Raw genomic sequence first — 17864 nt, forward strand, 5'->3', positions numbered from 1 at the left:
GTTAAAGTAAGCATGCATAGGGAAGTATAGATTTACTATTGTAACTCCACGTCTACTTACCTTGAAATATAGTGCAGCTGGACATCGTGGAGTCGATACACGTGCAGGTTATTGTTAAAAACTCAACATTTTGGTAACATGCCGCATTTGCTGTGCCATCACAATCAACCACTAACATTATTTTTGATTTTGGACTTGAGATTTGTCGAAATGTCAGATTGCCTTGTTTGAGAAGCCAAAATTCGAAGTGATAAGTATATAAGTAGGGATTATGGATTGAGTTTTAACTATTTATATGTATGTGTGTATATGTCGATGTATGTATATTCCAATAAACTGTGATTCACCTTCTTATGGGTCACATGTGACCACCGAAATGACGAAACATGCTGTGGCTCCAGTTTACAAAAATGCCTGTTTATTTAAATAAGTACAGCAACAATCCTGACGCGTTTCGGACCTTCCTGCTCCTTGATAAATGTGTTGTTGCTGCACTTATTTAAATAAACACATGCTTTTGCAAACTGGAGCCACGGCATGTTCCGTTAGTTTGGTGGTCAGATGCATATATATGTGTGTGTATATATATATATTTATATATATGTGTGTGTGTTGTAGAGATAAGTAGTATACACACACACAAAGTAATAGAAGGTCCTTTTGTGTAAAGAGGTTTAACCTCCCACCCCTGATTAAAAAGAACCCCAGTAAAGAAAACACACACACACACGAGTGTGTGTGTGTTTGTGTGTGTGTGTATATATATATGTATATATATATATATATATATATATCACAACCCTGTACTATCTAAAGCTCGCCTTATCTTTCTGGGGCTCTGATGGATCATTTTATAATACTAAAAATACATCTGGTGCTTATTCTTGCTTTTGTAAACATTTTAATTAAGTGGACAACAAAGAAATTATCTTATTGTGTGGGTGTATATATATATGTATGTATTTGTAGAATTAACACGTAAATATTACCAACCAAATTAAATACTAAATATTAAAAACTACAAAATAGTTAAAACATTCACAAAGTAATTTAAAATTAAAGAATAATTATAAGAACAATATATATTTACTATGGCTGAAATTATGGTAACTCAAAATGAATGACTGGAGATAATGCTAATTTGGTATTTTGGAGGTTGAAATAGTAACATACAATCTGCATTTTTTTCATCTTTTTCTTTATCATTCTCCCTATCTTTCCATTTTGTCAGCCTTTTTGTTAATCTGTCTCTTGTGGTCTCACACCCTCCCTGTTTTCTCTCTTAATGCCAATCTCTGTTTCTTTATTCATCTTTGAAACCCTATTTATCTACCTTTCATATGTTTATTCTGCTACTTTGTTTGTCTTCCTTTCTGTGTTTTATGTTTACAATTTCACACACCCTTGGTTTTAGTGTACTTGTTTTAAAATGTTGGTATTCCGAAATGATACGCTCCTCACAGTAATATATTTGAGCACAGTTGTGTTCAGATTAGATGGCAGACGTATTTGTCATTTTAATTTCAGGTTTCGAACAAACAAAAAGAACAAAATTTGGCGTGACACCTTTCTGGTGGAAAGAGGGTAACTATAAAATTCACAGTGTGCTATTATATAAAATGTTTGTTTTTGTTGGCTAGTACTTTCAGAGAGTGTGAGTCTGAAGTCAGAAGACCACAGTTCCTGTGCGCTGAGCCTGAGGCTCACTGATTGGGGAAAGTCAGCTTTGACTGGCCCTTGCCTCGTTCTGATGATGATAACAAGAAGACAAATTGTAAGTGTTGTCACTATGTACAAGCTTTGTGTATACATATTGGATGACTATGCCGATTAACATAAGCAGCTACGCTAGCAGTCAGTGTTCAAACTTTTAGCAAAATAGGCAGAATTTGCAGACCTTTAGATAGACAGTGTCAAGATGTGCTAGTAGACTTTGAATAAGTAGGGTTTATCATATATATTATTGTCTTTAAATATCTGGCTCAGTATCAAGTAGGGTGAGCGGTATAATAAGCACGTGGTTGCTGCCCATCCACAATGTATTATTCAGTAGATTATGTGTGATAAAGGTGGGAGAGGGACTGTTTATTGAATTTAGAAGACTAAGACCAATGTCCTGTCCTTAATCCATAAAATGTCTTCTAGTATCTACAGCAAATGCAATACTGTAATCAACTTTTCGAATCATGCCAGAACTTTAGTTCATGTAGAACCTAGGACAAAGTAATTTATAGCAGATGGACAGAAAGTAAAGAGCAAATAGAAAAACAGCAAACCAATCGGAACGAGAAACAGACGAGATGGAGAAGAAGCTGCTTTGGCATGGAATGCACTACCCCTGGCGCTGCGCGGCATACAAGATCCTACAATCTTCAAGAAAAAGTTAAAAATCCTTCTCTTCTAGCAGTTACCCTGGCTTATGTCTCCTTTTCCCAAGTCCGCGCCGGGACACTCTGCCGAGTATCTACACGCGATATAAATATAAATAACAGAACAGAAAAGGCAACTTCTGCCTCATAGGCCCTAACAGAAAGCAGTATCTGAATTCCTCGACAGGATCTGCAACAGTGTTGTCACTGTCACCTTTGCCCCAAGAGTCAGCCCAAATACACGACTAACTAGTCATTCTAGCATTTTTCTCAGTGGGATGCAAGCTAGGGGCCTGGTATCCGAGGTGGATTGGCTGCCATGACCCAACCATGCCCTATTAGCCCTATTTTGGTCATGGCCCCCTGTTGTGTGGGGCTGATTTGACATTTTTTGCCAGGGTAGAGTTTGGTTTCCAGTATGGACCTACCCATATAGCGGACACTTTTGCAGTGGAGAACTGCAACTTAATCTTACTCCTGCAAACACTGTCCCTAAATCTCAAAACCAAGCTGATGTCGCTTCCTTATTCTCGAGCTCTAGCTAACTTTATCCTCGCCAGTGGTTAGTGCTCCTGAGAAAAGCTCTCAAACCCCCATGACTAATCAAATCTCGCTAAATCTGTCATGGCCTTAAATTATTCCCTTTTTTATTTATTATTCATGTCCTGCAACTTTTTGTTCATCATAAACTTATTAGAAAACAGGATTTACATATCACAACTCACTACAGGCCGCGGCTCTTGCTTTCATCAGACCTAGGATAACGGCTAAGTTCATAACAGCATTGTACTATGAAATATGGAGTTCTTACAATATCTTCTTACTGCTCACTATTCATACCTTTTTAAAAAACTTTTTTATTTAGTTTAAAGGAATCAACATAGCAGAAGTGTACATGCGGAAAAGTATCCATCAATGAAAGAGCAAGCATATAATAGCATACAAAGATAATGCAGAAAGTGTCGGAATATTTGTTATGTAATCACAGTATTGTATAAGAAACAAAGGTATTGAGAATTCAAATAACATTTAACAAAGAAGCATAGTTACCACAAATAGATACACTGTAATCAGTTCTACAACAGGTGCTTGAAAATAAACCAGGGGAAAGACTAGTAAGTACTGCTATTTCCTCTGTAGCAGAAAGAAAGGGTCCCACGGTCCACACTGTTGAGGGTAGACGATAGGAATGGAAGAGTCAATATATTACGGTCTGGGGAAGGAAGGACGAGGAGAGAAAGAAGGGTAGAGGATTAGAGAAATGTATGGGGGGCAGTCTGCGGAGCCCCAAGGCTTTATCCCGGGCGTGGCGTCTGTGAGGGGCTAGCATAAGGGTCTATGGAGCTAGACGGCTATTAAGTAGTTACCAATTAGGATAGGAATGCTTCGATAAGACAGAGCGGGCATCTTGGGACTAGTCAGTGGTCATAGTAGATAATCGCATAAGGGTTGCAACATATCTTTCATCCTAGAGGTTCAGATTGGAGAGAGACATACAGCTCATTACATCATGCTGGCGAGCCAGTTGGCAGCGATGGGGGGGCAGGTGCTTACCCCTATGCAGGACAACTTCATGTTTGGCCAGTAGTAGTGCCATTGCGGTGAACCATCTACTACTTTTAGGAAGATCTTCTACAGAACCCAGCAGGGCGATTAGGGGATCTGCTTCTAGGTCCCTCTCTAACATTTGGGTTAGCTGGGGAAAAATCTCACCTGAATAATTTTCTATGTGCCTACATGTTCTTGTCATGTAGAGAAAGTCTGCACCAGAGGTGTGGCCTTTAAAACAATCGGAAGATCACGTCTGGCCATATTTGTGTTGGTCATTAGGACTAATGTAGGCATGCTGCAAAAATTTGAAATTAAGTTTCTGACGATGGTTGGGCGAAGCAATCCGGGATTGTGCAGCATATCTGTTATGGGTCTCCCTAGATTTCTTTCCCAATAGGTTCTAAGTTTTCATCTAGAGATGGGAGCAGGTCTATACTGGCATTATACAGTTTGGAGACTAATCCTCTTCCATTGTGATCGTTAATTACTAATGTTAGGGGAGGGAACTCGTCTGGTGCTATCGGATAAGTCAATATGGTAGTTCTCAATGCGTTGTGTATGCAATGCAGGACTAAAAATTCCATGAGTGGAGTCTCAGTGAAGCACATGTCCCTAGAGTGTGTTAATGCATGTACCTCCAGGAATAACTCTCCAAAATGTAAAGGCCATAACGTGACTTGGTACATTTTACCAGGGTTTCGTAAGTCATGGAGATCCAAGGGTCATCTGTCAGTGTTAAGGCGGGAGGGTGCCACCCAGAAGTCGTTTTAGTTTCCTCCATGCCCAGCAGGTAGTGGAAAGGGTTTGAACATCCTTCGGGTCTGGAGGGATCCCATTAGGAAGTATGGAGGCAAGCTGAGTAGGCGCAGAAAGGTCACCTCATGTTTGCTGTACAGCAGTCTGGCATCCACATGGTACCCATGAAGGGCATATTGGCATTGAGGAGCCCGATAATAAAGTTGGAAGTAGGATATTCCAAACCTGCCTCTCGTAGGGGAGCACCATCGTGTCCCAGCTAATGTGAGGTCCAAATGAGTTTGAGGAGTAGGCTGCGCAATGCAAGGAAGAACAAGTTGGTGAGCGGTATGGGAATATTCAGGAGTAAATAAAGTAATCCGGGGAGAATCACCAATCCTACCTGCCCTCAGAAGTCCTACTTAATGTCATCACCATCTTTTGTGGAAACAAATTAATATCATTACTGGGTTTTACCCACCTATGCCATGTAATCCTGAATCTCTATATACTCTTGGATTATACCTGTTCAAGATTGCACTCAACTAGCCATCTTTGTATTGTTCATCTGTTGGATCATCACAGCAAGAATGTAGCATACATTGCCTAGGTTTTTTGGTCTCTTATTTTCCCCATCTGTTTTCCTTTCTTAACTTTTTCTAATGTTCTGTTTTTAATTTATTTTTTGTCTCTCCGCTCTAAACTCACCTTTCTCTGTTTCCATATTTTATGGGTTAGTGTTTTGACGTGTAACTTAAATATCGGACCTCGGTTTACCTCAGTCTGCTTTGCAGCAGATGTAGGTTGCAGAAAGGAATTGATGACATGCACAGTGAAAGATTACGTAGGAGTAAGATATTCACTGTGGCAAACAGATGCTTCTATGGCAGCTTCTCTTCTCGCTTGCGTGTCAAATTCTTCATAGGAGGCCAAAGAAGGATATGTGGCTCTCAGATCAATACAGTGGGTTTATTCCAGATAATTTTCTGACAGTCAGATTTCTTACAAATGATTTTCAGCTGGGGGTGAGTTGTAGGTGGCTTCCAAACAGGTCTCCATGAGCCTGGATTAGCTCATTTAGGCTTCAAAGGATAGCTTTATTGATCAAGAAAATGCTGCAAGTGTGGCTGGCCCCTTTGAAGACTGAAAGATGTTGCAAGATCCTCACAGCAGCACAGAGGTTTTTCATCAATCTTAACTCTTGATAAAACCGAAAGCTCTTCAGTATGGTATTTAATGCCCTGTCTCACAACTAGGGATGATGGCAGGAAATCCTTAACCTTGAATGAGGGATTTATTTCCAGTAAAGTAGCCTATGAAAAGATCCCTAAAAGGAATCACTCTCTGTTTTCTTGACCGTGGGAGAGAATGGCAGCACACTGAGGAATGCCTTGCTTCCTTCTGAAATCTCATGTTCACTTCTATCAGAAATACTTAAAAAGAATTTGGAACAAACACTGCATCCGATTGGGCCCTTCTTGTTCAAAAGATCAAAAACTGTTGACTTGGGTGCCTGGCCACCTTCCAATAAACCTCCCAGGGTCCCATTAGCGCTGTCCCATGAGAACAAAATGTGGCCGCTCTTCCTTTCCAAAGGCAATTTTATCCTTCAGTAGGAGACATTTTAGACAGCCCATTCTTCAGTAGATAATAACTTAGCAGCAACATTCCACAGTTTGTTTTAAATTATACTTTTGCGAATCTTCAACTGACCTATGAGTTTTAGTATAATCTCAAACTGTGTCCAGGTTTGCCTGTTGACTCCATTTTCCAGTCCTGAGCTTTCATTTGATGATGCCTACTAGCATCTGTAGTCTTCATTGGATTTAAAGACTAGAAGACAATGATTTGGAAAAGTTGTTTCCAGAGCTTGGGATCCCGAGATGAGTGGAGCTTGCGAGCTCAGGAGTAACATCAAGAGATATCCAGGGATATAGCGGTCTCTATTAGATGTCTGCACAGGCTCAGACCTGTCCACTTGAATCAGTTGTGAAGACATACAGGCCTTAAATTTAAAAGATTAAAGGCAAATATCGTAGAACAATTTATGTAATATAGAAAAATGTTGGTGAACATCTAGTCAGTGTTCTTATTCAGCTATGGTCATTGGTTAACTTTATCAATGTAGCTTTTAATCTGTAATTGGGTGTCTTGGACATCTGCATGCCATTGATTCAAAATATTATTGTGTACATTAGCATGTTCCTAGTTTTTTTTTTACTTGTGTCTTTCTTGTATCCCAGTTTCTAAGACAGAGTTGACTCGTCTATTGTATACTGATAAAAACATTTGGTTTTCACCATGCGTCATTCCTTAACACAATGGAGTCACTTTTATCTACATGTTTATTACTTAAGGTGTCACTTTTCAGAGATAGTTGAAAATGTTAGCTACACAAACTGCTTAATGTCTCACTTCCATTCAAAGAAAATTCTTGCGGAAGAAGGAAGAACCCACCAAAAACACCCCACAGTCCAATCACTTACCGAAATATGAGCGGGTGAAAGAGCTGTGTCAGCAAGCACGTTACCAGACTCCTTGTGAGCAGCATGGACAGGTAAGCACAAAATGAGTGCTAGAATGTAGCACCTTCCGATGGTGACTAATAGACAAGTGTTGTACTACTATTCTGCTAGGCAACCTGCTTGCACATCTATATCTCGTTAGGTTGACTTACATTTCATTCGCCTCTTTGAATGAGTAGCCGTGGCATGAGTAATTCAGCACTTAAAAATCAAATGAGTATCTAACTCTGCTTAATAATGTGATATTGTTATATTTTTTTAACATCAGCACCTATTCTTTAGAGCACAGCACGCTGCATGGAATTCAAGCAAAAACCTAATGTGTTAATGAGTGCTTTCCAAATGGCTTACATGAAATTGCTAAATTCCAGTGCTTGTAACATTCCACTCATAATTAACTGTAACTTATGTAAGGCGTCTTGCTAAGACTTTAGGAACGTGTAAGAATTTGGAATTGCTAGGTATGAAATAGCATCCTAGATCTTCCAAACATCTGAGTAGTTTTTAGGCCTCTGTGAACTTTAAATTACGCAGGGGTAATTCACCTAATTTTGGGAATGTGTCAAGTATGTTTTACGCAAAATTACACCATTACACCACTTGACATAATTGTGTGCCTTTCACTGGTGACTTTTGTTTGCGACTCTTTAGTTTATAGCCTCACACCAAAAATTGACGCAAGGACACATTTTGCGCTAAAATAGAGCACAAAATTATGGATTTGCATTTCGTATAATTTTGCTGTAATTTTGTGCAAGTACGTGAAAGCAATTTATGTGAATTTCGAATTTCTCTGGTACTTTAATTGGCTAATAGAACTGACTGCAGCAGGCTGGAACAGCCATGTCAATATTTGGGCATTGTGCCCTGCCTCTCCGTCTTTCTGCTCCAATTTAAATTGTCAGTTGACTTTTTTCCCCAAAAAATGCAGAACTCAACTGCACAGCAAGCGCGATCATCTGCATTGGCATAAGGAACCCTTCTCTCTGCTAGTCCGTGGTGAGAACTGCAACGAGATGACTCGCTGCTGATTGTTGATCACAGTGTGGAATCTTCACAGCTGCAAGGACCACTTGTGTTCTTTAGCACAAGCATGTTGGCTGCACTCTTATGCTTTCAGGCTTAGAAATAGGCGCTGTGCTGAAAGGAGGAGTCATCTGAATGCTAAAAGCATGTGGTTGTGTCTTAAACATCTTAGATTTCACCATCACACCCCATCTCTGCTGAGGTCAAAGATCATGTAATCAGCAAGTCAGGGCAGGGTAACTGCCCTCTGTTCCAACTGCGATGATAAGTCCTGGAGAGAAGCAAGGAAGCCTAGTAACATTAATTACACACATCACCTAATTACTCAACGTAAAAAGTGAAAGTTTACCTCGAACCTACTGGGACAATTCACACGACAAAGCAAAGGTGTTTGTTGTTCGTGCTGCTTTTAGTTTTTTTGTACTATTTTTGTATCCACAAAACGCTTTCTCGTTTCTAAAGTGGACACAAGAACACATTTCACACTAAAATACAGCACCAGGTGCCAGTTTGGCATTTTGCGCAAATACTCGTAATTTTGCCAACATGTTTCATAATTGCACAAAAGTACATTACGCAAATTTCACACTCCCCTTGATAAAACCGGATTAGCAAGTGTGTGCAAAAAGACAAAGGAATCGTAAGAAAGTTGTGGCAGGTGCTTCAAACGGATGCAGTCCTTTGATTTATTTCCTTTGGTTTTGAATATGCCCAGTAGATGAAGCTATCTTTCTGTGCCCACTTCCATGACAGATTACTGTTAAAGGAACCAGTAGTGATATCATTATATGCAATACATGAGACCACAAACTCTTTAAAAAAAAAATGATTTTAAAATGTTTCCCATGAGCTTCACTCTCTTATACTAATCTGCACAATACCAAGAACCCATCTGGCTAGGCCTAATGGCTGATTTGTGCACCCACGTCCTTTAATGTAGAACATTCTTACCTTCCTTACTATGGTGTGCTTAGACTCAAAACGTGCAGCGTCTGTCTGGTGCGTAAAGGGGAAGGGGGTGAAACTCTACTGTGATTTAAGCTGCTGAATCCACAGATGATTTGTAATGGGCACAATTAAAAGGGAGCCTCGGGCTGCTCTAGAAAATCACACAGGGGGGCAGGAAGGAGAGTGAAAAGAAGCACAGGAAAAAAATGTAATCTGCCAATCCCATAGTTTTACATGCAGCTGAATGAGGTTAGTGAGTAAAGATTTAGTCTTAAAAATTATCCATATGATTTATTTTACAGCAGTTTTCCAAGTATATTGTCTAAAAAGTGATGGATTTTAAGGTGGTTGTCAAAAATCTCACAAAAATCCAGTAACTGAGTGTGTGCAGAAAGCATGACTACTCTGTCCCAGAAAGTATTTGTATCCTCATAAGAAAGCTGTCTGCCAGTGCCCCGGTACTGTACATGCTTGGATAGTAGACTGAGGAATGCATAAGACCAGAGCTTTAAATGGGCCGGTACTGTCAGGTACTGAGTACCAGCACTTTTTGTTTTGAGAAAGAGAGTGCCTGCACTTCTCAAGAGTGACATAATACTTTTCATTGGAGAGTACCGGCCGTTATCTGAAACAAGAGGTACTCTGGTACAGGGTACCACCACTTCTACTTTTCCATTTCAAGCACTGCATAAGACCATCCAGCCATGAAAGCAGCTGCTGTCCCCAGGCCCACCATGGCCATGTGGCCGGCACAGCCCTGAGTATATCCATACTATCGAGGGACTCAAGAGACACAGCGTTGCGTCTTAATTTCATGAGGGAACTGTTCCGAAGACCTTGCGAGTAACACTTGTATTGGTAGCTATAGCATTTGCACAACAAACTTTTTGGAATTGTTTTTTTCGTTTCTTTATCATCCCCCAAACCGGTCATCTATTAGTCTGGAGCACAGTAGTTACTTAAAATCTTTACATTGAGGGGGAAACATTTTACCAATGCCCACAAGCCCCTCCTCCTACTTTTCTATATCGGGCTCTGTATGCCCCTACCTGATGCTGCCACAAGGGAGTGCGCTCTGCACAGCAAGGAGCGCGCATCCTTCCCCCCTGCAACGCACTGCGCCACTCCCTATAGCACAGGGACTGCTTTGTGTCATCTGATTAGGTATCTCTGAAAGGAAACAAGAACAGTTGGGTAAATGTCTCCACCCCAGGTCTCAGAACATATAACCCCTTAATATGCTGAGACATTTTTGCAGCAAGAATCAATGATAGGTTCAGATATATTTGTGCCATATTAAAATTATCCTCCATAAACTAAAATATCCTAAAGTAGAATGAATATTTAGCGTTGTATTTTCCTCACATTACAACCCTCTCTGGATGTTTAGATTGTTGATAACTGGATAAACTGCAACCCACTAAATTTAGAAAATGTCACTGTAATGTGCTGCTGGGACGTGCGTCAATATTTCTTTGTGTGCTTTTTCTGGAAAGGTGCTCTGTGTATAATGTGTCGCCATTACAAGCCAAAGATCAATTGGTCAATAAAACCAGGCATTCAAAAGTCACAACTGGAACGACAATGCAATAATTGTTTTAAATGCGAGCCAAGTGTTTCAGCATCGTGTTATTTTCATTTTGAAGAAATATGGCCTTATAAGTAGCAATTTGTTTCTCTAGCATACCTCAACAATACACGGTATAACCCCGTGTTGAGCCCTAAAGAGGCGTCTGAATATGAAAGGGTGGAGGCACAAATATGCCACATAAGCGGAAAAGCAGGAGGCAACAGTTCCTTACTGGTAATTAAATTACTCCTAGCCCGCCTCTATCTTTGATTAATTGCATTATGAGGCTGTCTCCTAACGTAATTAAGCAAAGCGCGAGGGGCGAGGGGCTGAGACACAATTCAATTGTCCCGTCGGGAACTTTGCCTCCCTCGACTGGCTACAGCCGCTGTGTCTTAATAGCTCATCGCTGCTTCCTGGGCTCCGCCAAGGGGTGGTTACAAATATGGTGCTGTTTTTTAAATGTTTGAGGTTTATACGCTGACACGAAAGAAGGACCGCCTGGAATATTTTAGATACTATGTTAACCCTTTTCTAGCTCGCACTTGCAGTCAAAGCTTCGTGCTTTACCGTCAGATGCGTCTTAAGTTGCCCCTTCTCCTGAGACAACAATTGTGGTACCTGTCGGTAATGCCCCTATAGACCCGATGGATCGCTTCAGTGTGTTTCTTTCACTCATATTGTGGCATACCCTAAGTCTGATATCGGTGACCAGCAGGGGGCGAACACGGGCCCCTGCGGCGCCTTGGGGGAGTGGGGCACCCCTAGCGTGGGCCCCAATTCAGCCCTCTTCACATTCTACTGAGGGCCCTAGTCATGTTACGTTTCTCTACTGATGTCAAGGCCGCCATTAAGGGTCAGAGCAGTCCAAGGCGTACCCCGTCAATCAAAGAGCAGATCATTTTCTGCGGGGCATTCGCAGGGAGACGTGTAGGTGCGGCTTGGCGTGCCTCCCGTCAGCCATGTTGTCATAAAATAAATACCCGCCAGACCATGCGGCTGTAAAGGTCAGCTTCACGGGCAGCTGCGAGGATGAATAAAAACACACAGACCGTGAGAGCCGGGCCGAGGTGTCGGGTGACCAACCCTGAGATGACAGCCAGCATTTACACGCCGTTAAAGCCATGTTGGCGCTTTGACAGTGTTCAGGGGTTTGCGCGCAGGGCTGACCGATGAAAGGATAAGGCTCGTATTCTTTCAGGAAACCGCCCGGCTCCGGCTGCGATGACAGAACCTGGCGCTGGGACGGGCTCGTATCCTCCTCAGTTCGCCTGGCTCTGCTGGCATCAAGGTCAGCCATCATCTGTGCAGCAGGTGCAGTGGCGCCGGGCTTGGGGCGTGAGTGACCCGCTGCACCCCAATTAAGGCTGCCCGTGACTGCCCAACTCGGAGGCCTGGAGAGCATTTACTGGTTGCTTTAAGGCCCGTGACACCTGCTGGGCCGCGGTCTGTCCCATGTCCACCCAGAGACGGCCGTGCTCGGACAGTGCCCTGGTCAGACAGACCTGTGGCGCCCTCGCTGCTGCTGAATAGAATGCGGTGTGGGGGTGTGTGTCCTAATTACAGTATTGGCCTCTGAACACAAACGCCTTCACTCCTGCGCCCCCAACGCACAGAAACACCCATTAGCTCTGGCATGCTAATTCAAAGTTGTTTGCTGGGGGTAGGTTGTCCTGGTGTGGCGGCAGAAGGTGAGAGGGAAACGGGAGGGCAACGAAGGAGGCTGGTGATGTGTAAAGCAGCGCCCACAGCACAGTATAGAAAAAAAAATTACAAGTGGTTCCTACTGAATCACGGGAGCCATGTGAGGGGGGCGCTGCTGTTTGCCTGTCTCTAATGTAGACAGTTCTGCAGCCCTCTGGAGATTGGCGCCCTGGGCCCAGCTCGCCCTGTGCCGACCTCCCTGTGACTGCAGGGTGCCCCCACTCTCGAGGGCAGCTGAGGTGTCTCGCACAGCGCCGGGCTCGAACATTCCTCTCAGACACCTGATCTGGACCACGGGGGCCACTCATGCTTGCACGGGAAATACTGAGCTGCGCAATCCCGTATGGATTCACCCCCCACCCCTCCGCTCTTTACACTTTCCATGTCTTTATAATGGGCAGGAAAGCAGTTTAGAGATTGAGAAATGCCGGCAGAAAGTTTTTCGCGTGGATTCTGTTTACACCGAAACCTATGTGCACCTTAATTCTGCCTCATGCCTGGACCGAGCCCCACCCACACCAGGTCTCAGATGAGGCTGGTGTTCCCTTGCATTCCCTGCAGGCATGTTGGCTATAGTGTCAGAGTCCTACATCAGAGCCGCCGCCCTCTCTCCGGCTGCACTCCTCCGGTGGATCGCTCAGGGCAGTCAGAAGTGTCTCGCTTGATGCGACGACAGACACCGCGAATGAATAGCCCGCGGTGACAGCCTTATGGGAACCACGAAATTGGGGTTTTCATCCGCATTGAGAAGCTGCGCCCCTGGAGGGCGTGGTGGCTGTTTTAAACTGGGCGTCCCGCTGTGCCAATCCCGCTAAAAAAGACTGCTTAGGCCCGTTGTCAGGCGTTGAAACAAAAAAACAGGTGTCTAAAGTCAAAGATTTTAACAACCACTGTGCCACTGATTATGCACGTGGAGACTTCCGCTGACCACAGCAATGCATAAAAGGTGCTTCGAAGCCTTTTTTTCCAGACACTCTTTTATTCTTATTCTGGTTTTTGGACAAATTAGTTATTCAAAGAATGTGTTTCTTCATACTTTCGTGTGTGTTTTCCCCATATCAAGGGGCGGCTGGTACCCTTTGAAAATGGTGGGCCAGTGAAGTGCCCCACCATTTCCCAAAAAACAAAACACCCCTCCCTCCAAAAGCCAAAATAAAATACCCCCTCCCTCCAAAAGCCCAAAATAAAACAACCCCTCCCTCCAAAGGTCCGAAAAAACAACTAGAATAACATTAAATAAGTTAAATAGATGGTACTTTGCCCATGGCTGCACGTCCTCCTCAGTGTTCCACTTCTGAATCTGCAGTCAAGCTCCCCATACCAATCAAGATGCTGCTCTCATGCTGTTAACCAGCCTGGATTGGATGGAGTGGGCTAGCTGGACGCTCCTTCAGGCCCAGTAGGCCTGTACAGCTGAGTGGAGCGCTTCAAAGTGCGCATGTCACTTTGGCCGGCGCAAGACAGCTGGCCAAAGTGACAAGCGCATTTTGGAGCATCTTGCCAGCCACTGCTCCTGCCAATCTGCATCAGAGGACACGCCTGCATGTCTCTGGGCTTGGGGTAGGCTGGCTGCTGCAGTAATAAAAACAAAATGGCAAAATCTTTTCATTGCCATTTTGTTTATTCTGCGTCACTCACGGTGGGGTGGATGAACAACGCTCCCCCATCCTAGTGAAGAAACTGCCGCTGCCATATCCACATCCTCACGTTTTGTGGTCCACTGCTGTGTTTTATTTCTGCCCACTTGGTTTGTATCTCTCCTTTATTGTAACAATAATATGTGAGTCTGCCCGCTGTCTGAGTACATGTGCCAACTCGCTCATATTTTGTTTCCTTTCATCATCGGCCTCACCCTTTATCACTTGCAGAAGTGGCAGTGCATCGAAGACCCGTCGGGCAAACTGCGAATTCACAAGTGCAAAGCGTCTACAGCGAAGCTGGCCGTCCGGAAGCGAGCTCGAAGTATCAACACCCGCGCCTATGGTGGCCGGGACAAGGAGTGTCACTGCGGGGACATGGACTACAGGCCGGGCAGAGCCCAGAGGAAGGGCCCTCGGCACTTTCTGAGAACACCGGGCACAAGAAGTAAGTGATGTCAATGTACACAAGTCTTGTGAGTTCTGCTATAGGAACAGTTGTTCCAAGTGCTTCTGTGTTCTCGTTCCACTGAATGGGGGTGAAGGGGGTGTGTTTGTGTTATGTTTATAGCTTCCCTAGTTTCTTAAACTAAACTTGTCCTGGGTTTATGAGGAATCCAGGGCCGGACTGGCAATAGCAGGCACCGGGCATTTCCCAGGTTGGTCGCCAGGGTGGAGGCCTATTTTGGGCCCAAGGGGGCCCGTTTTGTTACAGGGGGCCGGTTTTGCAGCATATCTGCAAAATCTGTCCCCTGTAACAAAATTGACTGAAACCGGCCCTGATAAACAGCTCTGCAGCACCCACTCACCTCACCCCCTCCCGTGGGCTCGCGAGCAGTTTACCAGGGCCGGTCTCCAGTCTAGCTCTGGAGGAACCTGTGTGTCGAGGTTGAGCTGCGATATCTAGAAACCATACAGCATCACGTCACACATTCTGTTGTAAACATGGTAGGTGCCTACCAACTTGAAATAGTTCTACACGTGTGCTGCACTGGATAGCCAATGAGATGAACGGCTACAGCCCTCTACTGTTTCGCAGCTTAGCTAATGCATGCAGTGCATGACCTGAGGCCTGGTGATTGCGTGGGAGTGAGGAGGTGATTGCATGTGATTGCTTGGGAGTGAGGTCACAGACAGCCATCAGGGCTCCGAATTGTTGGAGTTCTGCATGCTCTCACAGATACACAGCACCAAGAGACAATGGCTGTCTCTTGAAAGCACCAGACACAGTCTGTGCCTACCTGCTCCACAGGGTTGTCTGTGATTTCATGGAAAACGATTCAATGACACATAAACTGTCTGTTGGAAACTTTCAGGATGAATGGCATTTAGCATTTCATAGAAACCGATTAATAGAATGATTTCTTTTTTTAAATTGGCTTTAGCATGCCGATTCTTTAAGGTGTATATCAAATCCTCCAGGATTTCGCGATTGCAAGAAAATCACAATATTGCCACTTTTGTAAAAAGGCAGCACTTTTTACGAAAGTGCCTGTGAAATTTGGAGAATGCGTAAACTTTTGGCCTCGTCACCGCCCGCCAGTAAAGTCGGAGCACTACATTTCTGAAATGTTTTGGTGGAGCAGGCCCTGCGTCTTCTGCAGCAGATCAACTCTTTCTCTCCTCTTTGGCGCGAATATCCAAACCATTTTAGTTTGGTGTTAGAATCTCTGATTACCAGTGGGTGGCGCATTACCCCAGCGATTTCAGCAGCAGAAGTAGACTCCAGCCCCTGAAGGTGTGGCCAAGCTGTGCTTTCTCTCTCTTGGTAATATAAAACCCGCGGGGCTGTGAAACCGAGTAGCTTCTTTCTGGACTGATTCGTTATGGTTCAAAATGTGCACACTAGGCACTACGATGCGGAAGGAGGGGGTGGAGGAGTGGTAATCCGTCAGCAGCCGTCAAGATGGCTCAGCAAGTTAAGACAGCTAGTTTAACCTGCAGGTCCGTAGGTTGAATCACAGTAAAGCGGGTCTTAGCTTTTCATCCTTACAAGGGCAATAACCAGAGCACTCTGTGAGTAAGTATAGCATCTGTTATTTCAATTGCTAAAAAAACAAGTTACTCTTATTTTTAGTAATGCTTCAGGTACCAATAACTTTTATTTGTGTAAGATTTTTGAAAAGTGCTCTAATAATTGTCTGTTCTCACATTCTCCATGTATCCAACGCTGACATTCAGTATTCTAGTGTGCAGCATTGAAGTAACAACTACCACGCAGCACTGTACCCTGCCTTCTCATCACACCTCATTCCACCCTGGCCCACTCCTTTCAATCCCACCCTATTCCACATCCCACTCTACACTACACAACCCTACAAACCAATGAATGGGACCACAGTCCCATCAAACCAAACCACCTCCATGCCCATTTCATCCCTTCCCTTCCGTTCCCATCTCTTCCCTCACATCTCATCCCATCAGCATCAAATCCCGCCTCACCATCCTCTCATTTCATCCCATCCAAACGCAACTAGATAAACCCCAAACCCACCTACCCTATCCTTATCTCATCCCGTCCTCTCGCTCCAAAGCCCATCCCATCCCACCCCTTTCCCCTCCCCATCCCATATCCCATGGCCTTCCAACCCACCATTCTCCTATCTCTTTCCATCCACTCACATTCCATCCATTTCACTCCAGTCCCCATTGCATCTCACCACCCACCCTTTTTCCCATTTCATCCCATCTTCTCACGCCCCACCTCACTCACCTGATTCCCTTCTCATCCAACCCTGCTTTTACCTCACCAACCCCTATTGGATAGGTACTCACAAACCTTTTCCCAGGGGCCAACAAGTATGGTCTGTGGTGTGACCAAGGGCTGCAATGATTCCAGCAGGGTGGAGCCAGGGAGGCAGGGGGTGAAAGATGATCATAGTAGAAATGGGGAATCGGCGGACTCAGGGGACATTATTCTAGGCAGAATAGCAGATTAAAGTGCCTCAAAAATGCAGCAAAATTTCCATATTTGTGCCACAAAATTTGCTAATCCTTGCCTCAATATTCTGGGGTGTGGAGATGAGATCTGGTACATGCAGCGGTAGGAGGTCTTAATTTCAGAAACATATTTGTTGGAGGAATTTATTTATTTCAGTGCTTTACTTCTGGGGACATTATTTCAGATCTGTGTCTTTTTCATTGTAAAGAAATTATTTTGGATACTTTTAATTTGCGGACCACTAACCACCCCTAAACACCATTCCACCCCTGACCTCCTCACAAACCCTAAGCATCATCCATAGCTTCCACCTAAAATCCCCTCACCGCGCCTAAATTACATCCATCTCGACTATCAAGCTCCACCCATTCCTGAATCCTGAAAGCCATTTTTAATCCTAAATGCAACCATCCGGAACACTAGAACCCATCAGTACACCAAAAATTCACCTGTTCCTCCCATGCCTGGACCCTAAAACACCCTCACCACTTCTAAACTCCACCTATCCATGACTCCTAAACTCCACCCATCGCTGACCTCCAAAAACACTCACCCATCCCTACACTCTACCCATTCTTGAACCATAATCTAAACTCCACTTTTCCTTGAACCCTACTCCATCCATTCCTGAACCCTAAAACTCTTTCTGTCCATAAACGTCACCTATCACTGACCCCTAAAACTCCTCACCACCCCATAGTGCTATTTTAAGTATTGTTGGGGCCCTGAGCAAGATATATTTGGGGCTCCCTTTTTGGAATAACTTTGAATTTTATCACACATTTCCTGCTCATTGAAGCCTGCAAGATGCCAAACAATATTGAAATAGGCGTTAAGTAATCTGAAATGGGGTGAAAT

At 43.9% G+C, this 17864-nt stretch overlaps 1 protein-coding gene across 5 annotated transcripts in view; it reads left to right on the top strand.

The window, feature by feature from the left end:
- SULF1 (sulfatase 1) overlaps nucleotides 1–17864 on the top strand; it is a 290367-nt gene that overhangs the window by 216165 nt on the left and 56338 nt on the right. For 4 of the 5 annotated variants that reach the window (XM_086965850.1, XM_086965854.1, XM_086965851.1 and 1 more), the window contains exons 10-12: nucleotides 1528–1584; nucleotides 7083–7212; nucleotides 14297–14513. In XM_086965850.1, coding sequence (XP_086821976.1) covers nucleotides 1528–1584; nucleotides 7083–7212; nucleotides 14297–14513 — 404 coding nt within the window. Of the gene's footprint in view, nucleotides 1–1527; nucleotides 1589–7082; nucleotides 7213–14296; nucleotides 14514–17864 lie in introns of those variants that run through there. The other variant, XM_086965853.1, reaches the window with a different exon arrangement.

The sequence above is a fragment of the Lissotriton vulgaris genome, chromosome 4_1 (genome assembly GCF_964263255.1).
Source record: "Lissotriton vulgaris chromosome 4_1, aLisVul1.2, whole genome shotgun sequence".
Classification (NCBI taxonomy): Eukaryota; Metazoa; Chordata; class Amphibia; order Caudata; family Salamandridae; genus Lissotriton; species Lissotriton vulgaris.